General features: G+C 43.3%; 1 protein-coding gene across 7 annotated transcripts in view; it reads right to left on the reverse strand.

Moving 5' to 3' along the window:
* Window positions 1-24,359, reverse strand: part of RNLS (renalase, FAD dependent amine oxidase) — a 268,904-nt gene that overhangs the window by 238,731 nt on the left and 5,814 nt on the right. For all 7 annotated transcript variants that reach the window (XM_027595340.2, XM_027595351.2, XM_027595366.2 and 4 more), the window contains exon 4: window positions 21,259-21,417. In XM_027595340.2, coding sequence (XP_027451141.2) covers window positions 21,259-21,417 — 159 coding nt within the window. The remainder of the gene's footprint in view (window positions 1-21,258; window positions 21,418-24,359) is intronic.

A 24,359-nucleotide genomic window follows, 5' to 3' on the forward strand; every position in this document is an offset into this window, starting at 1 on the left:
CATGTCTTGTAGATCTGGTCCAACAAACAAGAAACTTCTTACATGAGATCCGTTTGTGAAAAAAAAAAAAAGCTCTTGTTTGGGAGAAAGTGTGTACATGCAGAATGCTGGTGTTCCTTCATTTCCATCTTCCCCTTCCTCTCTTTCAATCTTAATGTTTACAGTTCCTTACTTCCAAATTAGTAGTTGATGGCGGTAATACTTTCTTCTTTGTGGGTAGCACATTTTACCCGAATCTTCAGAGATTGCTGCTGGAAAGCTAAAAATCTCGGTTCTCAAATTTCTTCTCTCTTCCAAATGCCTTTGCCAGCCCAGAAGGGAAAAGGTTCCATTCAAGTCACTTGGTGACCGAGTCGGTGATAATGACGCAATTCAATAAATTACAGCTCTTTGCTCTTTCATCTCACCCCGTATCTCGTTGTGACTTTTCCTTTTAAAGCCTTTCTGTTCTCGAAGAACTCTGAATGGAAAGGAGAGTTCCAAGTCCTGAAGGAAGCGCCCAGTCATCAGAAGGCCAATTTAGGAAGGGATCTTTTCTTGTGTTCAAGTAGCAACCTGGTGGGCTCGTTTCAGACATCACAGAGCTAACGACAGCATGTGTCCAAGAACAAAGGGGCCCGAATATTAACATCACTGATGCATTTATAGTAAGTGTGGGGAGATCACATACACCGGTGTTGGGTACAGGGGCCAAAAGGTACAAGGCCTCCGACACCAGAGCCTGGAGAAGACTGGATTCCAGACTGCCACCCAACAGCGCCACAACAGTTGTGACCTAAGACAGGTCAACGTAACCTCTTAGAGTCTCACTTTCCTCTACTATAAAATGGGGGTAAAATACTCACGAGACAATTGTGAAGAGTAAATGGTACGGTGAAGGTGAAGTGGTTGACATAATAAGGACAAATGGCTTTCGATACCGGTTCTCATCATCTTCCAGATCCCCTCTTACTCTTCAGTAAGTCATTCCCCAGAGGGACACGTATGGAAGGAGGGAAGCTCGCTGTCTCCTGGAGTGGGCAATCAGCACAAGAAGGAGTGGTGCCAGATGGTTCTAGACTCCACGATGGGTGCAAGACTGTTGTCATTTCTGCTGCCTGCTGGGTTTCTGGAGAACAGCAAAGATTAGCTCAGGTTGCCTCTTGGGCACTAAGAAAGAGAAGGAAACATCAACCAGAACCAAGTCCCACTCTCCAGTACTTTGCAGGTAATAATAAAGAAAAACAAGTAGATGAGGTAGATATAAAAGGCAAAGATCGAGACGTAACAAACAAAAGGAATTTAATAGTAATAACTGGTTTTTCTCAAAATTGAGATCTCAGTTCATAAGCTTGCAGGGTAGCCCAACAGAGCAGTTCATATCTGAGGACGCTTCGAAACTGAATTATCTCCCCTCCTATGGAGACGGTCTGCTGGAAAAAGCAATGAAGCATGTTACTTGATGAATAAAGGACCTTTGTTTCCTGTGCTTTTAATCAAAATCTTTTCACCAAAATGTCAGAGAAAAATGAGGAATTTCAACCTCTTTTAGCAAAAAGGAATTGGCTCTCATTTTTCCAACAAAGATAATGGGAGAGTCTAGCAGTTGTAGGAAGGAGATTGAAGGTGTTCATGGTGAGCAGTATTTATCATTTTATTCTATAGTACACGATAGGTTCTGAGATTATGTATTTTTACAGTTCGGTTTACTGAAGTGCTAAGTGTCTATTTAAGGAGAGTGAGTCTGTTAAGATGAAAAGCCTTTCGAACGACATTCCCCCAAGTCCCGCAAATGTTTTCTTCCTCCCAATCCAATTAGGTAACTTTATTTATTTTCAATGTAGCCAGTCAGGTTTTAAAAGGTAGATTCTATGTTTCTGATGAACTAGGACTTCTGTTCAATGGATGTTCACATCCGAAGCTCACCACACTCTGCCCCAAGTCCCCATTTCCAGCTTTATCTCCCTAAATTCCCCACCGCAAAGCCTTCACTCTCACCAAGCCAGTCTATTTTCAGTCCCCAAAATATAAGATAAGCACCTCTACTTCCAGGTTTTTGCTAAGACCTTTTTTCTTCTCCAAAGCATTCCCTTCCTGTCCCTCTGCCTGTTCTTCAAGACATACCTCAGATCGTGCCATTCATGCACTCACTCATTCAGGAAACAGAGACCGAGAGCCAACCACAGGTCAGGGGATCCTAGGAAAGCAGGAATAGATAAGTCGGAAAAAGTTCCTGTCTTCGTGTACTTTCTGTTCCTCCAGGAAAGACACACATCACGCAGTGGATTAAGTCATTAATTAATTACAGTTGTAGTGAGTGCTAAGCCTCTGAGGCACAGAAAACTGGGATTACATCTGGTAGGAGAAATGGCCTGGTCTCGGAGGTCAGGAAGACACCCCTGAGGAAGTAGTTTTGCTTCAAGCTGGGAGGATGAACAGGAGGCTAACAAGTCAACTTTCCTGATGGGTGCACGGTGATGATTAAATTGGGATATATTCACAAAGGCGTGGGAAGGAAATTCTTGCCTTCCAGGTGTTAAAACTGCAACGCCAGGTCTCCCCATTGCCCTGGCTCTCTGTGAAGCTGGGGACAAAAAGCACTCATGATGCGACAGCTGAAGTTCCAGAGGCCACCAGGAAAAGGACTTAGCCAACTGCCCTGAGCGAGTTCTGAGAAATCACCAAGTAAGACTTGGCCTTGCTGCTCTGAGCCCCACTGCCCAGTCAATACAAAGAGAAAATTCAACGGGATGTGAAATGCCAAAGCTCAGCTTTATGGGAATGCCAATATTCCCGGAGAGAAGCTCTTCCTCCAAATCCTGGGAGCCTCCCCAGAGAATGATCCAGAAACACTCCCTGGAGAGGGAGCTCCAAGAAGGAGGGGCCCTGTTTTCTAACCAGGTACTTGCTGAAGGGCAGACCCCACAGGGGCTCAGGCGAAGCTCAGCCGGTGGAGCTGCCTGGGAGAGACATCGCTGCTCTAGCCCCGGGAAAACAGCCCTGGGAAGGTTTGGTATGAAGCTGAAACCTGCCCTCTGGGCCAAGAAAACACACCCCACCTTGTCTACGTGTAGACCCATCACCAAGAGTCAGACAACAGGAACGAACTCCAGGGAAGCCAAGGCCGCCTGCCTACCAGCACCAAGCAGCCAGTCACGGGAGAGTCTAAAGGAAGGAGTGGGTGGATATTCAAAATCAGAACCCAAATCCACTCTGCCACCAGCCCTTGGTACCAGACAGGCCTACTTGGCATTAGGGATGGAGCCAATGAGCTCTGAATCGAGACTAAAATAACCATGACTGAGCCTTAAAAACCAGCATGGGACTATTCCAACAGCCAAGGGTGACTAGAAAGTTGTCCCAAATGACCAAGACGCCATTCAGGCCCTTCCTCTGTGGAAAGACATGAAGTTCACACAGGAGAGTTTGAGGGCCATTCCAGGGGACAATCAAGCTTTCTCATGCTTACACCCCACACATACCAACCACAAAGTGACTATAAATCAAATAGTGTTGGCATTGGCACAGGAATAAATAAACGGAACAACACAGATATCCAGAAACAAATGTAAGTATATATGGAACTTAACATATGGCAAATAAGGCATTTCAATGTAGTGGGAAAAATAAATCTTATGATGTTGATAAAATCGGTATTTCCATGCGGGGGGGAAGCCCCACAAAGCCCAACCTCTATCTCATACTTTATTTTTTTATTTTTTAAGATTTTCTTTATTTATTTGAGAGAGAGAATGAGATAGAGAGAGAGCATGAGAGAGGGGAGGGTCAGGGGAGAAGCAGACTCCCCGCCGAGCAGGGAGCCCGATGCGGGACTCGATCCCGGGACTCCAGGATCATGACCTGAGCCGAAGGCAGTCGCTCAACCAACTGAGCCACCCAGGCGCCCTATCTCATACTTTATAAAACACATATGACAGATAAAGATTTAAATGTAAAGCATGAGAATTAAAAGTATTAAAATACAATTTAGAATATTTACAGGACTTCAGAGTGAGGGAAATAATAAGCAAGTCAGGAAATCCAGCATCCATGCAAGATAAACATGCTTAACTAAATAAAAAAATCTTAAGAAATTATTATGGCAAATGACATTTTAAAAAAGCAAAAGACAAATAAATGATAGTCTGGGAAATATCTGTGATACCACATGAAAAACATTAATATCTTTTATATATGAAATGCTCCTAAGAGACAAATAGCCCACTAGAAAAACATAAGAGATGACCAGGATATTCACAAGAGGGGAATCTAAACGACCAATAAACATAAAAAGAGGCTCAATCTCATTTTCAAGGGAAATGCAATTTCAAGGGAAATGCAAATTAAAACAAGAATAATGTACCTGTTTTCACTTAACACTATGGCAGAAATCTTAAAAGATGAATAAAACATTAAAAACAACCACTGCTAACGAGTATATAGAAAAGCAGGCATTCTCAAACATTTAAGAATGCCCATCATTATAAAATTTTTAGAAAGTAATATGGCAATATCTGTTAAAATGTACAGATCTTTTGAGCCCAAAATTCCAATTTTGGCACTTTATCACTCAATAGAGCAATAAACAGGAATAAACAGAAAAAACCTGGAAACCACATGAATGTCCATCAATATACAACACGGAATGAAAAATTAAATTCTAGGACTTCCAAACTGTATAAGATTATGCAGCCATTAAATAGAAATAAATAAGATGTGTTTATCTGTGGAAATACCAAATTTTTAAAAAGATTTTATTGATTTATTTTGAGAGAGCGCGCACGTGTGCACACGCACATGGGTGGGTCCGGAGGGGCAGAGGAAGAGAGAGAATCTCAAGCAGACTCCCTGCTGAGCACGGAGCCCAACATGGGGCTCAATCTCAGGACCCCGGATCATGACCTGAGCTGAAATCAAGAGTCAGATGCCCCTGAAGAAATGTCAATTTAAAGAGCCAATTTCAAAACAATACATTTAGAAGGCACCCCGGGACACTCACCACACCACTAATATCAATTACCTCTGGGGAGCAGGAAGGGCGGACAGTGCAGGGAATGAATTATTTGTTCAAACTCTGATTGTTTCATTTGTGGCAAGATTACTGATCAGCTTTGTCATTTAAAGTGATAAAAAAATATTTTGGGAGAAGGGAAAGACTACTTAATTTTTTTACTTTTTTAAAAAAAATTTTTATTGTTATGTTAATCACCATACATTACATCATTAGTTCTTGATGTAGTGTTCCATGATTCACTGTTTGTGCATAACACCCAGTGCTCCACGCGGAACGTGCCCTCCTTAATACCCATCACCAGGCTAACCCATCCCCCCACCCCTCTCCCCTCTAGAACCCTCAGTTTATTTCTCAGAGTCCATCGTCTCTCATGGTTCGTCTCCCCCTCTGACTTACTCCCCTTCATTCTTCCCCTCCTGCTATCTTCTTCTTTTTCTTTTTTCTTATGTTGCATTACTTGTTTCAGAAGTACAGATCCGTGATTCATCAGTCTTGCACAATTCACAGCGCTCACCATAGCACATACCCTCCCCAAAGTCTCTTACCCAGCCACCCCTTCCCTCCCACCCCCCACCACTCCAGCAAACCTCAGTTTGTTTCCTGAGATTAAGAATTCCTCATATCAGTGAGGTCATATGATACATGTCTTTCTCTGATTGACTTATTTCACTCAGCATAACACCCTCCAGTTCCATCCACGTCGTTGCAAATGGCAAGATCTCATTCCTTTTGATGGCTGCATAATATTCCATTGTGTATATATACCACCTCTTCTTTATCCATTCATCTGTCGATGGACATCTTGGCTCTTTCCACAGTTTAGCTATTGTGGACATTGCTGCTATAAACATTGGGGTGCACGTACCCCTTCGGATCCCTACATTTGTATCTTTGTGGTAAATACCCAGTAGTGCAATTGCTGGATCGTATGGTAGCTCTATTTTCAACTGTTTGAGGAACCTCCATACTGTTTTCCAGAGTGGCTGCACCAGCTTGCATTCCCACCAACAGTGTAGGAGGGTTCCCCTTTCTCCACATCCCCGCCAAAACCTGTCGTTTCCTGACTTGTTCATTTTAGCCCTTCTGACTGGTGTGAGGTGGTATCTCAGGGAGGTTTTGATTTGGATTTCCCTGATGCCGAGCAATGTTGAGCACTTTTTCATGTGTCTGTTGGCCATTTGGATGTCTTCTTTGGAAAAATGTCTGTTCATGTCTTCTGCCCATTTCTTGATTGGATTATTTGTTCTTTGGGTGTTGAGTTGGATAAGTTCTTTATAGATTTTGGATACTAGCCCTTTATCTGATATGTCATTTGCAAATATTTTCTCCCATTCTGTCGGCTGTCTTTTGGTTTTGTGGACTGTTTCTTTTGCTGTGCAAAAGCTTTTTATCTTGATGAAATCCCAATAGTTCATTTTTGCCCTGGCTTCCCTTGCCTTTGGTGATGTTTCTAGGAAGAAGTTGCTGTGGCTGAGGTAGAAGAGGTTGCTGCCTGTGTTCTCCTTTAGGATTTTGATGGACTCCTGTCTCACGTTTAGGTCTTTGAACCACTTGGAGTCTATTGTTGTGTGTGGTGTAAGGAAATGGTCCCGTTTCATTCTTCTGCATGTGGCTGTCCAATTTTCCCAACACCATTTGTTGAAGAGACTGTCTTTTTTCCATTGGACGTTCTTTCCTGCTTTGTCAAAGATGAGTTGACCATAGAGTTGAGGGTCGATTTCTGGGCCCTCAATTCTGTTCCATTGATCGATGTGCCTGTTTTTGTGCCAGGACCATACTGTCTTGATGATGACAGCTTTGTAATAGAGCTGGAAGTCCAGAATCGTGATGCCGCCAGCTTTGCTTTTCTTTTTCAAGATTCCTCTGGGTATTCGGGGTCTCTTCTGGTTCCATACAAATTTTAGGATTATTTGTTCCATTTCCTTGAAAAAAGTGGATGGTATTTTGATGGGGATTGCATTGAACGTGTAGATTGCTCTAGGCAGCCTTGACATCTTCACAATGTTTGTTCTTCCAACCCATGAGCATGGAACGTTTTTCCATTTCTTTGTGTCTTCTTCAATTTCTTTCATGAGTATTTTATAGTTTTTTGAGTACAGATCCTTTGCCTCTTTGGTTAAATTTATTCCTAGGTATCTTATGGTTTTGGGTGCAATTGTAAATGGGATCGACTCCTTGATTTGTGTCTCTTCTGTCTTGTTGTTGGTGTATAGGAATGCCACTGATTTCTGTGCATTGATTTTATATTCTGCTACTTTTACTGAATTCCTGTATGAGTTCTAGCAGTTTTGGGGTGGAGTCTTTTGGGTTTTACACATACAGTATCATATCATCTGCAAAGAGTGAGAGTTTGACTTCCTCTTTGCCGATTTGGATGCCTTTGATTTCTTTTTGTTGTCTGATTGCTGTGGCTAGGACTTCTAATACTATGTTGAATAGCAGTGGTGAGAGTGGACACCGCTGCCGCGTTCCTGACCTTAGGGAAAAAGCTCTCAGCTTTTCCCCATTGAGAATGATATTGGCTGTAGGTTTTTCATAGATGGCTTTTATGATATTGAGGTAGGTACCCTCTATCCCTATACTCTGAAGAGTTTTCATCAAGAAAGGATTCTGTACTTTGTCAAATGCTTTTTCTGCATCTATTGAGAGGATCATAGGATTCTTGTTCTTTCTTTTGTTAATGTATTGTATCACGTTGAGTGATTTGCAGACGTTGAACCAGCCTTGCAGCCCAGGGATAAATCCCACTTGGTCATGGTGAATAATCCTTTTAATGTACTGTTGGACCCTATTGGCTAGTATTTTGGTGAGAAATTTTGCATCCATGTTCATCAAGGATATTGGTCTGTAGTTCTCCTTTTTGATGGGGTCTCTGTCTGGTTTTGGAATCAAGGTAATGGTGGCCTCATAAAATGAGTTTGGAAGTTTTCCTTCCATTTCTATTTTTTGGAACAGCTTCAGGAGAATAGGTATTAATTCTTCTTTAAATGTCTGACAGAATTCCCCTGGGAAGCCATCTGGCCCTGGGCTTTTGTTTCTTGGGAGATTTTTGATGACTGCTTCAATTTCCTTAGTGGTTATAGGTCTGTTCAGGTTTTCTATTTCTTCCTGGTTCAGTTTTGGTAGTTGATCCATCTCTAGGAATGCACCCATTTCTTCCAGGTTATCTAATTTGCTGGCATAGAATTGCTCATACTATGTTCTTATAATTGTTTGTATGTCTTTGGTGTTAGTTGTGATCTCTCCTCTTTCATTCATGATTTTGTTGATTTGGATCCTTTCTCTTTTCTTTTTGATCAGTCTGGCCAGGGCTTTATCAATCTTGTTAATTCTTTCAAAGAACCAGCTCGTAGTTTCGTTGATCTGTTCTACGGTTCTTTTGGTTTCTAGTTCATTGATTTCTGCTCTGATCTTTATTATTTCTCTTCTCCTGCGGGGTTTAGGCTTTCTTTGCTGTTCTTTCTCCAGCTCCTTTAGGTGTAGGGTTAGGTTGTGTATTTGCGACCTTTCTTGTTTCTTGAGAAAGGCTTGTATTGCTGTATACTTTCCTCTCAGGACTGCCTTTGCTGTATCCCACAGATTTTCAATAGTTGTGTTTTCATTTTCATTGGTTTCCATGAATTTTTTTCATTCTTCTTTAATTTCCTGGTTGACCCATTCATTCCTTAGTAGGATGCTCTTTAGCCTCCATGTATCTGAGTTCTTTCCAACTTTCCTCTTGTGATTGAGTTCTAGTTTCAAAGCATTGTGGTCTGAAAATAAGCAGGGAATAATCCCAATCTTTTGGTACCGGTTGAGACCTGATTTGTGACCTAGGATGTGATCAATTCTGGAGAATGTTCCATGGGCACTAGAGAAGAATCTGTATTCCATTGCTTTGGGATGGAATGTTCTGAGTATGTCTGTGAAGTCCATTTGGTCCAGTGTGTCATTTAAAGTCTTTATTTCCTTGTTGATCTTTTGCTTAGATGATCTGTCCATTTCAGTCAGGGGGGTGTTAAAGTCCCCCACTATTATTGTATTGCTGTCAATGTATTTCTTCGCTTTTGTTATTAATTGCCTTATATAATCGGCTGCTCCCATGTTTGGAGCATAGACATTTACAATTGTTAGATCTTCTTGTTGGATAAACCCTTTAAGTAGGATATAGTGTCCGTCCTCATCTCTTATTACAGTCTTTGGTTTAAAATCTCATTTGTCTGATATAAGGATTGCCACCGCAGCTTTCTTTAGGTGTCCATTAGCATGGTAAATGGTTTTCCACCCCCTCACTTTCCATCTGGGGGTGTCTTTTGGTCTAAAATGAGTCTCTTGCAGACAGCATATCGATGGGTCTTGTTTTTTAATCCAATCTGATAGCCTGTGTCTTTTGATTGGGGCATTGAGCCCATTTACATTCAGGGTAACTATTGAAAGGTATGAATTTAGTGCCATTGTATTGCCTGTAGGGTGACTGTGACTGTATATTGTCTCTGTTCCTTTCTGATCTGTGCTGCTTTTAGGCTCTCTCTTTGCTTAGAGGACCCTTTCAATATTTCTCGGAGGGCTGGTTTCGTGTTTGCAAATTCCTTTAGTTTTTGTTTGTCCTGGAAGCTTTTTATCTCTCCTTCAATTTTCAATGAGAGCCTAGCTGGATATAGTATTCTTGGCTGCTTATTTTTCTCGTTTAGTGCTCTGAAGATATCATGCCAGTCCTTTCTGGCCTGCCAGGTCTCTGTGGATAGGTCTGTTGCCAATCTAATGTTTCTACCATTGTAGGTTACATATCTCTTCTCCCGAGCTGCTTTCAGGATTTTCTCTTTGTCTCTGAGACTCGTAAGTTTTACTATTAGATGTCGGGGTGTTGACCAATTTGTATTGATTTTGAGAGGGGTTCTCTGTGCCTCCACGATTTTGATGCCTGTTTCCTTCCTCACATTAGGGAAGTTCTCTACTATTATTTGCTCCAGTATGCCTTCTGCCCCTCTCTCTCTTTCTTCTTCTTCTGGGATCGCAATTATTCTAATGTTGTTTCGTCTTATCGTATCCCTTATTTCTCGAATTCTGCCCTCGTGATCCTGTAGTTGTTTCTCTCTCTTTTTCTCAGCCTCTTTATTTTCCATCATTTGGTCTTCTATATCGCTGATTCTCTCTTCTGCCTCATTTATCCTAGCAGTTAGTGCCCCCATTTTTGATTGCACCTCATGAATAGCCTTTTTGATTTTGACTTGGTTAAGATTTTAGTTCTTTTATTTCTCCAGAAAGGGTTTCTCTAATAACTTCCACCTTTTTTTCAAGCCCAGCTAGTATCTTTAAAGTCATGATTCTGAACTCTAGGTCCGACATCGTACTAATTTCCGTATTGAGTAGGTCCCTGGCTGACGGTACTATCTCTTGTTCTTTTTGCTGAGGTGATTTTTTTCGTCTTGTCATTTTGTCCAGAGGAGAATGGATGATTGAGAGAACAAAATGCTAACAGGTTAACAACGTCCCCAACAAATATACTCTATACAAATCAGAAAAGACCTGAAACCAAGGGAAAAGAAAGGGAAAGAAAGAAAAAAGAAAGAGAAAAATATTAAAAACAAAAACAGAATACAAAAAAAAAACCGAATATGATCAAATATGATCAGGCTAGTGCATAGATCAGTTCCGCACACTAGATTTTGGGTGTATTTTGGTCTGTTAGAAAAAAGTGCTTCCTAAAATTTTAAAGGAAGAAAGACTTATATATGTACAAAATAAGGGTTGATACAATGAAGGGATGGAAGATGACTGTAAAGACGAAAATTATAAAAGATTTTATGAAACGAATTGATACGAAAGTTGTTTGAAAAAAGAAAGAAGATTAAAAAAAAAAGGGAGAGAATGTAATCAGGCAGGAGACTAGAACAAAGCCATACACTAGTGATTTAGGGTATATTTTGATCTGTTAGAAGAAATTGTATCTCAAAATTTTAAAGAGAGAACAATTTATATATATATGCCAAAAATAAGGGTAACTACTATGAAGGGATAAAATATGACTCTAAAAATGAAAAATAAAAAATGTTTTTTTAAAAAAAGGGATTGGTAAGATGTGGGTTGAAAAAGGGAAAAAGAGAAATTAAAAAAAACAGTTAAAAAAATTAACTTTGAAAAACTCATGAATCATGGTAAAAAAAGCCATGAATTCTATGTGCAGTATTCCCCTAGCGCTGGAGTTCTCCCGTTCTCCTCGATCGGTAAACTTGGTCTTGGCTCGCTGGCTGTTCCTGCTGATCTTCTGGGGGAGGGGCCTGTTGCCGTGGTTCCCAAATGTGTTTGCCGGAGGCGGAATTGCCCCGCCCTTGTCGGTCCGGGCTAAGCAACCTGCTCGGGTTTGCTCTCAGGAGCTTTTGTTCCCTGCAAGCTCTCGGTACAGCTTTGGAGGATGAGGGCGAAAATGGTGGCCTCCCAATCTCCGCCCGGAGGAGCTGAGAACTCGGGGCCCCGCTCCTCAGTGCGCCCCCAGAGAAAAGCAGTCACTCCCGTGTCCCCGGTCTCCGGCCGCACTCCGTGCTCACCCGGCCTGTGACCGAGTGTTTCTATCTCTGGCACCCGACCCCGTGTGGAGTCTCCAAACCCAGCAGATCCCTGCGGTGCGCTCCCGCGCCGCTCCTCCCCGGGGAGGGAGGGGAGTCTCCCCGGCTCTGCCGCCTGTTGGGTCCCTGCTGGAGGAGCAGTGGCCCGACTGGGCCGCGGATCACAGTTTATGGCCACCCCGAGCTGAGAGCCCGCGCCTCGGCTCTGTCTCTGCAGCCGGCTTCCCTGCTCCGATCCCTGGGAGCTCTGCCGCACTCAGGCACCCCCGGTGTTTCTGTGTCCCCGAGGGTCCTGGGACCACACTGTCCCGTAAGGGTTCCACCCCCCGCTTAGCCACTGGAGCGACGTCCCTCTGCGGAGCCGACTTCTAGAAGGTCCGATTTTGTGCTCCGCGGCTCTAGCACTTGCCAGAAGCGGCCGACGGAGGCCCCTCCCCCGCCGTCTATCCTCCCGAATATCGCCTCGGATTCACTTCTCTGCACGCCCTACCTTCCAGAAAGTGGTCGCTTCTCTGTTCAGAGAGTTGTTGCTACTCTCCTGTTCGATCTCCTGTTGAGTTCGTAGGTGTTCAGAATGGTTTGATCCCCATTCAGCTGAATTCCTGAGACCAGACGAAATCCAGGCCTCCTACTCCTCCGCCATCTTGCTCCGCTCCTTAATTTTTTACTTTACCCGACAACATCTAATACAGCAGGCATTCCAAAATTATTTGTGGAATAAGGCAGTAAGGAACAGGGGGGAGATGATACAGGTTTAAACATGTTTGTAAAGGATAAAAAGATAGGCGTTCATGGAATGACGAAGCACTGTAGATCCTATAAATAAACAGTGTAAGAAAGCGAAAAAGGACACTTGATAAAGTTGGTGAAAAGAAGAAAATGGAAAAAAAGTGGGCAAAAAAACCAAGTAAAATAAATAACAGACATCAGTGGAAAAGATAAAAGCAACACACTATTTACCCCAATAAACATAAAAGGGTTTAACTCCACTATCAAAAGACACAGCCCTCTCATTGTGGATTTAAAAACAACTAGGTGGTTTTCTCTGAAAAAACCTAAGTAAACATAAAACAAAAGTGATATTATTCACATTCTCCACAGATAATCATCCTAATAATAAATATATAAGATCTGAAAAGCTACAAAATTTTACTGAAGGACATGAAAATTCCTAGAGAACTGTTTTGTTTTTGCTGTTTTTTTGTGTTCTTTTGGATAGGAAGATGCACTATTGTAACAGTGTCCTTCCTGCCTAAATTAATGCTTAAGTTCAATGTAATTCAAATCAGTATTCCAACAGGAGTTTTTTAATGAAACCAGATTCTAAAGCACACAGAAATAAAACATAGATGAGCGAAGAAAACTTAGAACAAAAACCATCAAGAGGGCCTTACTCTATGTTAAAATTAACTGTTTCCATGAGGAAAGGAATTTAGTGGAGAAAATCTTTGTTTCAGATTTGCACTTATCAACACTTCATGAGCATTCTGCGAGCAACACTTTGTAAAACTGGAAACCTCCTACATGTCCATCAAACCGGTTTAACACATCAAGGTAAATCCAAAGAACAGAAATATTAGGTGTATTAAGAGATATATTAAAAATATATCCTGAGCAATTCCATATACCCGAAGGGCACCGGTAAGGGTATCTGAAGCCAGACTGTCTAGGCAGAGGCTGGACAGGAGAAGAAAACGCAGGACAGCATGAAGAGTTTTGCTTGCTTGCTTGCTAGGACACCAGTGTGGGGAAAGGGGAGGAATGGTACATAGACACCCACTGAGGAAGTGGATATTCACTAGGGCATCTTTACAAAGTTAGAAATGGACCCCCAAGATCTTTAATAGTTCATCAAAAAACCCTGCATCTGTGAATTTACTGAAATTTTTTAACGATTACATTTCGGGTGAACAAGTCATAATTTTTTTTTTATTAAAGATTTTATTTATTTATTTGAGAGAGAGAATGAGATAGAGAGAGGGAGCACGAGAGGGGGGAGGGTCAGAGGGAGAAGCAGCCTCCCCGCTGACAGCGGGGAGCCCAATGCGGGACTCGATCCTGGGACTCCAGGATCATGACCTGAGCTGAAGGCAGTTGCTCAACCAACTGAGCCACCCAGGCGCCCCACAAGTCATAATTTTTAAAATATAAGCAAAGTAAGCATTTCCTTTAGACTCAGTCAAACAAATAATATTTTGTCAGAGGGCAAACTTCTCTACAGTGAATTAAAGTGCATATCCTTAATCTGAAATTATCTACTTTAAGGCTTCAAAGTTGCTGTTCCACGTTTGGTAGTTGTATTCTAGAATTTTAACAGCAATTCTATGTTCTCCTAATTTATAATTGAATATACACCTATATGTCTACACATACCTAAAACTATTGCCATTGTAGAGCTGTGGAGCCTTACATTTCTCCATAAAGAAGTTTTCACTTCTTTTAGGCTATATTCATATATACATGTGATCCTTCAGTTATTACAATTTGCCTTCTTGAGATCTTCTGTAGTTTTATTACATCTTTGCTATCATATAGCAACCAGAAATTAAAGAATTTACCAAGATGAGTTATTTAGGGAAAACCAACTCTCCCTTCCCCACCCTCCAATCTAGGGAAGAGATGCTCAGTGGTGTGTTTCTTAAGGTTGGGATGACCCCCAACCTCACCCCACATGCAGTCAGAAGGAAGTAAAGTGTCTTTCTCTTGCAGGATTGTAAGGTGGACCAAGGTGGTGGATCCCTGAAAATAGAAAGGTAGGGGCTGGACATCAAATGTCTAAGGGGCAGGGCTTTGGCGGGGGGTGGGGGGGGTTCCTGTCCAGGTAGAGACCTGGCTCCCACTAGCGTCCCTGCCCAGGAGGCAACTTGCCGCAGAATGTGCGAGGAGCATGCCTCTGGGTCTGCAGAGCCTCCGGGTCAGTGCAGGGCTGTCCCATGAGGCATCCCTGAGTCCTTCCAGGCTGACTGATGTCAGAGGACCAGGCTGGGCCCAAGCCTACACAGGAGAGGAACACCAATAATGCTGGCAATCTTACGCACTCAGCGCCATGCCTCCCCCGTTTCCTGGCACTACAGAAGCCTGGAATTCCCACGTGACCCCAAAGGGAAGAGAAGAAGCCCTAATGATGACGAGGGAGGGTTTTCTATCAGGTAGGTGGAGAGGGTAATTTGTAAACTTAGAGGAACAAAGAAACAAACATCCCTTGCACCGCAGTGTTGTAGATTCTAACGCAAGTTGACCACACAGTGTTCTGGATACAAAGATGCCGTTGTTTTGCGTAAGGGCAAAGCAATGATCCCCACTGTGTTTCCAATACCCTTACTGATACACGGGATTTGTCTGGCTGCCCTAATCCCCAACACCAAGCATTCCACCCCTTAAACAGACACCCAGGCCTTTTCCCTAGTGGTAAAGACGTCACAGACATTAAGAAGTCACCAAGAGTATTAATAACAGCAATGTGCTTACTATGGGTTCAGTGCCCTGACAAGGTCTGTACTCAGAGTGTCTCACTGAGTCTTCACTATGATCCCACGTGTAGATCATGTTTGTTATCCTCATTTTGTACACAAGAGCTCAGGGAGGTTAAGTAGCTTGCCCCAAATCACTCAGACTGTGAGTGGCACGGCTCGGTTACAAACTCTGGCTCCCTCCGTCAGTGCTCTTAACTGTCCTCGGCAGGAGAGCCGATGCCAAGAGCTAAATGAGTATAAAGAAGCAGTGCTGGAGAAGTCCTGAGACACTTCCCCTGAAGAACAGAGCTGTCAGAGAAGCCCGGGAACTCACGGGCCCGGGGCTGGGTCCCGAAGGATGGAGACCAGAGCACGTGTCCCAGTATTCCAGGCAAGGGGAGCTTTAGGAGCAAATGCACGAAGAATGTATGGTTCATTCCAGGGGCCCGGAGTAGACCGGGATTCCTGAAGGACGGAGACTAACTGTACGACTGTCCCTGCCTCTCCCTCGGCTTCCTCTTAGGGACCCTTCTGATGGGTTCCGTGTAGACCTTTTGCTCTCATTCATTCACCTCTTGTAACGTCAGGCAGCTTGAGGTCTCTGGTCTAAAATTAGCAGTGTTTCGTGGGGTCAAGGCAGGGAAGGACTAGCATGTTTCCCCCCCTGGGGGTATCTTACCATGTTTCTGCTCAGATGAACACGGTTCTCACCTCCGGGCAGTCATCTGGTGGGAGCAGGAGGGAGTGCTCCCTAGCATACAAGGGAGGAAGGGGGGTGCTCCCCGAGGTGCCAGTACCTGACCTGGTTCGTTCGTTCGTTCCTTTCTATCTCAAAAAAATAAACGACCATTCTGGTGTTAAGGATGGGAGACAGCATACCAAACCATTAAGGAAACATATCCATCAGGAGACCTTTAAGGTACACGTTCCTTCCATCTAGGCATGTGGGAGGCAGCACGGCACGCGCAGCGGAACCTTCCATGCTTCTCGTGCCTGAGAGTCACTCACCACGTCCCACCCACTTTATTCTACACTGTTCACCCCGCAGTCTCTCCACTGCCTCTGCTTCGCTCCTAGCGGAGGAGCTGACAACTCGGGCAGGGAATCCCCGTATGTGGATTCAGACCCAGATGCCCCATTACAGCCCAATGAAGAGTTCTATTTAAATGTGTAGGAAACATGGGGGCGCCCGGGGGGCTCAACCGGTTAACTGTCTGACTCTTGGTTTTGGCTCAGGTCATGATCTTGCTGTCGTGGGACCGAGCCCTTCGGGGGTTCTGTGCTGAGCATGAGGCCTACTTTGGATTCTCTCTCTCCTTCTCCCTCTGCCCCTCCCCCCCCAAATAAATATTTTAAAATAAATAAATGAATAATAAATAAATGTGTAGGAAACATGAAATCAAGACAATAAGGATATTTGAAAGGTGCCTTTTCCTCAGCCACACTTTCTCCTGTGTGGTCCCCACGAAATTGTGTGATCATGTAGAAGGCAGATCACATCTGAAAGTCCTCATCTCTAAAGTCAGTGTGGGGGCGCCTGGGTGGCTCAGTCATTGAGCGTCTGCCTTCGGCTCAGGTCATGATCCCAGGGTCCTGGGATCGAGCCCTGCACTGGGCTCCCTGCTCGGCGGGGAGCCTGCTCCTCCCTCTCCCACTCCCCCTGCTTGTGTTCCCTCTCTCGCTGTCTCTCTCTGTCAAATAAATAAATAAAAAATCTTTAAAAAAAAATAATAATAAAGTCAGTGTGGAAGAAGCAATGAGCCCCGAGGTCCCTTCCAGTCTTGAAACTCCCTGGTCTACCCAAGCGTCACCCTTTTACCCCAGCAGCCAAACGGGGAACCAAGCCAAAACCAGTGGATTCCAAGGTCATCTGACCACAAGGAGCTTATAATCAAGTTGGGGATTAAAACAGATGCTGTTCCTTCAGCCAATGGTGTGTGCATCCGTGTGTCACATGGTATTTGATGCTGGGTGGGGACAGAGTGGCCACGGGACCCCTTTCCTCGTGAATTTTTATGGCTCCGTGAAGACACTGAAAAACAGGAGTCACAATGAACTCCGATGAGTGTTAAATAAGACAGAATCCCAGATGTAACCAGGAGGGGTGCTGATTACAGATGCAGATTCCTGGGCCCTACCCAAACCCTAGGAATCAAAATCTTCTCAGAAGCACCCCTTAAATTTTTTTTTTACTTTATTTATTTATTTGACAGAGAGAGAGAGCACAAGTAGGCAGAGTGGCAGGCAGATGGAGAGGGAGAAACAGGCTCTCCGCTGAGCAGGGAGCCGGATGTGGGGCTCGATCCCAGGACCTCAAGATCATGACCTGAGCCGAAGGCAGCCGCTTAACGGGCTGAGCCACCCAGGTGCCCCTTAAATTTTTTTCATCAGCAATCTTCATCAGGCACGTTCAGAAAACACGGTGATCGGGAGTGCGCAGGACACTACGGGAACTCATCCCTACAGGAAATCATTAGCAACAGGCGGTCTAAGGTGAAGTACGTCCAGGATAACCGGGTGTAAGCAGTTAAGAGTATGGGCTCTGGAGTCTCACCAACAGGTTCACATCCGAGCATGGAAATACCAAGAATGGAAATAATCATCATAATAATAATGTCTTAGGATCGTTGTGAGGATTAAGGGAGATAATCCTGTGATATTAATGCATACAGAGCAGCACAGTTATAGAGCCGGGAGGTGAATCACGAATTATAAGAGGTGGTCTACATGGGTCCCACCTGGAATAATGTAATAAATAAGTAATTATCAAAAAAAAAAAAAGTAGTTCCGTGTCTTCTGTAAAAAGCAAAATAAGGAGAGAGCACTGGGTAGGGAAAAATCCAGACCACGTGTAATCAACAGGGAAGTCTTTCACATAAGAGATGGTATTTGTCCTGATCCAAGAGGGCAGACCTGATTTAGAAGCGGGGCGGAATGAGAAGGAAATGCAAAGAAAGCAAAGGCTTGGGGCTGCTCACAGTTTGTAGGAAGGCAAGGCCTGTCACTGACTAGCTAGGCACTCCTGGGTAGGTTAGTCAGTTATCGTGGGCCTAAGTTTATTTCCCTGTGACACTGGGGTTTTGTGACTTAGAGTCACAGTTTTATGTATATTCTATTGCCTCACCTTCAGAGTCCACTCTAGTTTAAAAATTGAGGGGAACTGCAATACACAGAGGCTCCACGAGGTGGCAGCACGCGGCTTTGTAGATGGAGGTCTTCCTCGAGGGACCTACGACGTAACCCGGTCATAATCAAACAAGCCCGTATCTAAGTCTCTCCGGAAAACACAGACAAGAAGACATTAACAATCCTCATACTGAGCTCAGTGTTGAGATTTACAGTTTAAAGAGAAAGCAGATGTTTTTAATCCCTTTGTTTTAGGGGCGCCTGGGTGGCTCAGTTGGTTGAGTGTCTGACTCTTGATTTCGGCTCAGGTCAGGATCTCAGCCCATCGGGCTCAGGGCTGAGTGGGGAGTCTGCTTGAGATCCTCTCCCTCTCCCTCTGCCCCTCCGCTTGCACTCTCTCTCCCCCCTCTCAAATAAATAAATAAATAAATCATCCCTTTGTTTTAGACCCATAGGTGGTAGAGGGTTATTGTTGGACATTTTGTTTTAACCCTTTACGGCCAGGGTGGCTTCTTTCATAACAATGAACTAAACACAGACTTATTTGCATGGGGTCCAATTCTGATTTGAGCCAATACAAAACCCAAAGACCCTACGCTCAGTAAAGCGTACCAAGTCAATCGTTTGTAAACGTTTTATTTTTTTTTAAGATTTTATTTATTTATTTGAGAGAGAGAGCATGAGTGAGGGGAGGGGTTGGGGAGAGGGGAAGCAGGCTCCCTGCTGAGCAGAGGCCCAACGTGGGGCTCGATCCCAGCACCCTGGGACCATGACCTGAGTCAAAGGCAGACGTTTAACTGTCTGAGCCACCCAGGTGTCCCTCGTAAATGTTTTCGTCATAAAGAGCCTACATATCCCACTATACACCTCCAATAAAAAGGAAAAGGAGAAAAGTTCTATTTCCTTTTCAGCGCGGTATATTTTTTTAAATGGTATCAACAGTACCATTTTTTATAGTCAAAGTAAACTCTCCCTATTTTTTTTTAAAGTTATGACTATTCAAAAAATTTTAAGGAAGAAAATGAAAATCATCTTCAAGCAATAACAATATGTTTCTGTCAAACTATTTTTGGTAGATGGAAAAGAAACAGATGCATCTACACACTTTTCTAGTTTAAAAATACTGTGGAATCTTTCCATGTTAATAAAAATATTATTATATTAATGATCAGTAGCATCCAATCGTTATGATCACTAGCAACCTACTTTTACTGAAATGTCTGGCCTTTCCTGACAACACTATTCTTCGTGAAGTCGACAGAAATAGAGCCGTGGAAAGATGGGTAACAATCAGAGAGGGACAGATGCAGACAAAATAAGGAGGACAACAGAACGTAACAGAACTAACAAATGAGCTGATGAAAAATACATTTCAGAAAAATTTGGCCGGCAGCAGATTAGTCCAACAAACACTGAGGCAATGACCTGAAAACAGTAAAGGAATATATGATCTCTCTGAAGCAAGAGCTCAAGGAAGGGAGCAAAAGGAACCCCTTCAAGGCAAGCTAAGTATTTTCTAGAAGTCAATGACTTTGCGGTGTCAGGCTCAGCCAGACATGATGGGAGACAGGGAAAAGTCAGTGAGGCAAAGCAGAGCCAAAGAACAGCTTTTCTTAAGAATCCAGGAAATAGGGGGGCGCCTGGGTGGCTCAGTCGTTAAGCGTCTGCCTTCGGCTCAGGTCATGATCCCGGGGTCCTGGGATCGAGCCCCGCATCAGGCTCCCTGCTCCGCGGGAAGCCTGCCTCTCCCTCTCCCACTCCCCCTGCTTGTGTTCCCTCTCTTGCTGTGTCTCTCTGTCAAATAAATAAATAAAATCTTAAAAAAAAAAAAAAAGAATCCAGGAAATAGGGAAATCTATCGAGACACAAAGTAGATTATTGTTTGCTTAGGGCCAGGACAGAGATAGAGATAGAGGGATGGAGTCGAATGCTTTAGGATATGGGGTTTCTTTTCAAGGTGATGAAAATGTTCCTAAGTTGACTGTGGTGACGACTGCATATATAGGTAAGTATACCCAATACCATGGAAATGTACACTTTAAATAGATGAACTGCATGGTCTGTGAATTATATCTCAAAGCTGTTTGTAAAAAAAAAAAAAAGGAGTGGGAGGGGGCACCTGGGTGGTCCAGTCAACTGAGCGTCCAACTCTTGGTTTCGAATCAGGTCATGATCTCAAGGTCATGAGATCAAGCCCCATGTCAGGCTCTGCACTCAGCATGTAGTCTACTTCAGATTGTCTCTCCCTCTCCCTCCCACTCACTCTCTCTTTCTCTCTCTCTCTCCAAGTAAATAAAATCTAAAAAAAATTAAAATTAAATTAAAATTAAAAAAGGAGGGGGAGAAGCCAGGTAAAAGGTGCTCCAACAAGTCCCAAGCCCAGGCAAGAACATGAGATTCACACTCGAGAGCAATCCAAGATGAGGTCTGCCAGGGGTTGATGTAATCAATTCTTTACTTTTCTTTTTAAGATTTTATTTAATTATTTGAGAGAGTGAGTGAATGAGAGAGAGCACAAGCAGGGGGAGGGGCAGAGGGAGGATTTCCGCTGAGCAGGGAGCCCGATGTGGGACTCGATCCCAGGACCCTGAGATCATGACCTGAGCCGAAGGCAGATGCTTAACCGACTGAGCCACCCAGGCGCCCGATGTAATTAATTCTTGTATCATAAAAATCTTCTTATCTCCAGAATGGCCACCAAGAGACTGCGCTTCTCTTAGGCCAAGCAACTGCATGTCCCTCAAAAACATTTATTTCTTAAAGGCAAGGGCAGTAAGAAAAATGTTCAAGTTTTTACTGGTTAAAAAAAATTTCATGGGTTGCAGTTTGACCTAGACTAATATCACGAACAAGGCCATAGTATCAGTTTTTAAAAGACGCAAATCAATAGAATCCTTAATACACCGTTTGCTAAGAGACTTATACTGAATTCAGTATAACTGAACCCCCGGCGCAGTCCAGGGCCCACAGTGAACCCCCCATGAGAGGAGCCCCGCTCTCAGGTGGACGGCGCAGGCTGGGGCCCACAGTGAACCCCCCATGAGAGGAGCCCCGCTCTCAGGTGGACGGCGCAGGCCGGGACTCACAGTGAACCCCCCATGAGAGGAGCCCCGCTCTCAGGTGGACGGCGCAGGCCGGGACTCACAGTTTGCGACGTCACCTTGAAGCTGCAGAATCTGAGGAACTGGCATCGTGAGGACAACAATGTCAAACAGCTCGGGGGGACCTTCGTCCTTGGAGACTTCCCACTTGTCATTTCGCAGGTTGATCTGGGTCACACAGTGTCTGAAGTAGACATCAGCACCTGTTCCAAAAGCGAAGTCATGTTCACATAATCAGGATTTCCAGTATGAACGAGGAGAAACAGAAGAGTCACACGCTGAATCCATTCAGGCGAATTAAACAGTGAAGTCTCTCTTCTAGGGGTTCCCTTTCTCATTCTGTAGAAATTCCTCTCCTTCTGGCACCTTGGACCTTGGGATCGATGCCCGCCCCTGGGTACAAAACCCTACTGCTACAATCAATACCAGGAATCCCAGCTGTCTTTCATTAAGCAGCTACTATATGCCAAGACTATAATAAGTACTTGATATACATAGTATCAATTAATTTCACAAACAAGGAAACAAATTCAGAGATGTCACTCCATGATATAAAACTATATCCACCCGAATCTAAAGCTCACGACCTTCCTGGAGCAGGAATACACTTTAGTGAAGGCGTTAACAATTCTAGAAATAGCGAGAAGAGCCATATTCCCCTATTAAAGAAATTAAGATTCCCTCTTAAACCTGAAAAAGGGGTCTGTGAAAGAAATCCTAGCCCTCGTTGGTGGATCAGTTACCTTCATTAAGAACTGGAATTAGGAGAAATACAATCGAGAATGTCCTCTCATTGCACTTTTCTTCTTTATCACCAAAATATTTTGGTAATTACTTGAGTAGTTATTTGATTAATATTTTCTTCCCTATTAATCTGTGAGCCCACAGGGAAGGAACTATGCCTGTTTTGTTTCTGTGAATACCGTATCGCATATGCAGTAGAGTACTCAGCACATACCAGGGATTTAATAAGTACCTGTTGAAGAGAATGAATCAGGGACTGTAAACCAAAAGATAAGAAAATATAACTGGATCACTAAGTCTCCTTGGGACCAAGCACTTCCCACACATTTCAACTTTCAGAAAACTTAATTTAAAAACAAATCTACTTTTATGCAGCCTCAGGAACAGAAAAGCAAGAAATTATAATAAAGAAGAAGATAATAAATAATAAAATAGCCCGTTGGAAGATCCTGTTCATCATTACTGGGGACACCTCATGATCCTAGCCACTCAAAATCTGGCTTAGGTCCACCCTGGGCCCTGAAGCTTCCTTCCTGCGGGTCCTCCAGCTCAGTGTGATGCTCCTCACCTATGAGGTCCCTCCACCATCATTCGGACATTGATTCGAAATATCTGCATGTTTCAGGTATGTCTAATCTATCTGAAAAACCCCCTTCTTCCACGTCATGTCTCCAGAGCTCAGACACCTTCACTGTCCCTGGAATAATCCTGAGACAACATTGTAAACGTTCACATTTTTTAAATCAAAGGCAAATATATTGGAAGGAACGAGGTGCTAACTAGGCCCAGGGGTCCATCTCTTTCAGGCCAACTAGCATCGTTCTGTTCATAGATGAGAGCAAGGGCTAGGAAACAGCCTCCAACCTGCCTGAGGCTTTCCCTGAGGCCCCTGCTTAGGGAAGGTGCAGATAACTGGAGCTTCCAACTCCTACCCATGTCTCCACTCCACCCTGAACAGTTTCCCCTCACCTGGTTCTATTTATTTAGAATGTCTCACCCCGACCTGGTCAACTTACTCGCCTCACTCTGGTCCTGGCTCTGATCTGGACCTCTAGTAAGTCAAGTTATTTTATACGCTTTATTCTGTTGTGTTTTCACATAATATTCCCTTGGGAAAGAGCTCTGCATGGTTATTGGTCATGGTGAGCAGGTGTGTGTGTTTCAGGGAACTGAAGTCTACTGACCTAGAAATTCCCCATACCTGGCCAAATGTCTTGGACATGTATCCTAATGGTCCCAAAATATTCTGCGAGGGGTATGTCAGTGGTTCTCTTAAGTGTGGACCCCAGACCAGCAGTACCAGCAGCACCTCGGAACCCGTTAGAAATGCACATTCTGAGACCTAAGCCAGACCTACTGGATCAGCATCCCTGCGGTTCAGGCCGCTGTTCTGGGAAGTTGTTCTAGTTAAATATTGGCTTTAGAGATTTGAACGCATTCTAAAGCACACATGATTAGACATATCCCATACAGATAATTTCCCTGGAAGGCGGGTCCAATCTAAACGACTACTGGTTCGTCCAACAGATTGCGGGGTTGCAAACTTTATCGATTCCAAACTGTAGAGTATTTTTGGAATGACTTCACAATTTGGGTTCTTATGCAAAGGTCAACTTCATTCAAGGAGATTATTTTTTAAACCAACATTTATCAAGAGGTTCCTCTTTACCTAGCCTACTATTTGCTTGGGTTGACAATGAATGCATTATATCCCTTAGTCCTCACGATAACACTTTGTGGTGGGTACTGTTATTACTCTCATTTTTCCAGTGAAAGAACCAGGGTATAGATTTTTAAACTTTCCTATTATTACATAGCTAGGAAGGGGTGGCAGAACGTTAATTTCAGTCCAGGTCATTCTGATTCCAGAAACTCTCTCACTTATGTCGTGGAAACACTAAAACACTTTGGTGGACCATTTAGTGGAGAGAAAGCTTTACAGAAGTTTAAAGGATGTTTAAAAGGATACAATTGTAAAATTTAAAATAGTACAGATAAGGTCTATACATTCTATAACAACAGATCTGGGTAAAGAGGGGAAAAGACTTGAAGTATTACAAAGATAATATTAAAATAAACAAAGAAATCATTTATATAAACTCAAATTATACAGACCTTGAACTCAATTATATAAAAATTCATTTTTTAAAAAAGCAGAAAGTAGGTCACAAAATGGACTTATTGTTGATGTCTATAGTGACATTTTTCTTGCTATTTTTCTGTGTCTTCCAAACTTTCTTCCAGTATGTAATCTTTTTTAAAAATTACTTTTTGAAGTAAATAATATTTTACATAGTGATAAAAAAAATCTATAAAATCATTGTCTCAAGAGGCTGTACAAATTGAAAATATAAACAGGTTTTTACTAAGAACTAAAACTGATAATCACCTAATATATATA

This window comes from Zalophus californianus, chromosome 15 (genome assembly GCF_009762305.2).
Source record: "Zalophus californianus isolate mZalCal1 chromosome 15, mZalCal1.pri.v2, whole genome shotgun sequence".
NCBI classification, from domain to species: domain Eukaryota; kingdom Metazoa; phylum Chordata; class Mammalia; order Carnivora; family Otariidae; genus Zalophus; species Zalophus californianus.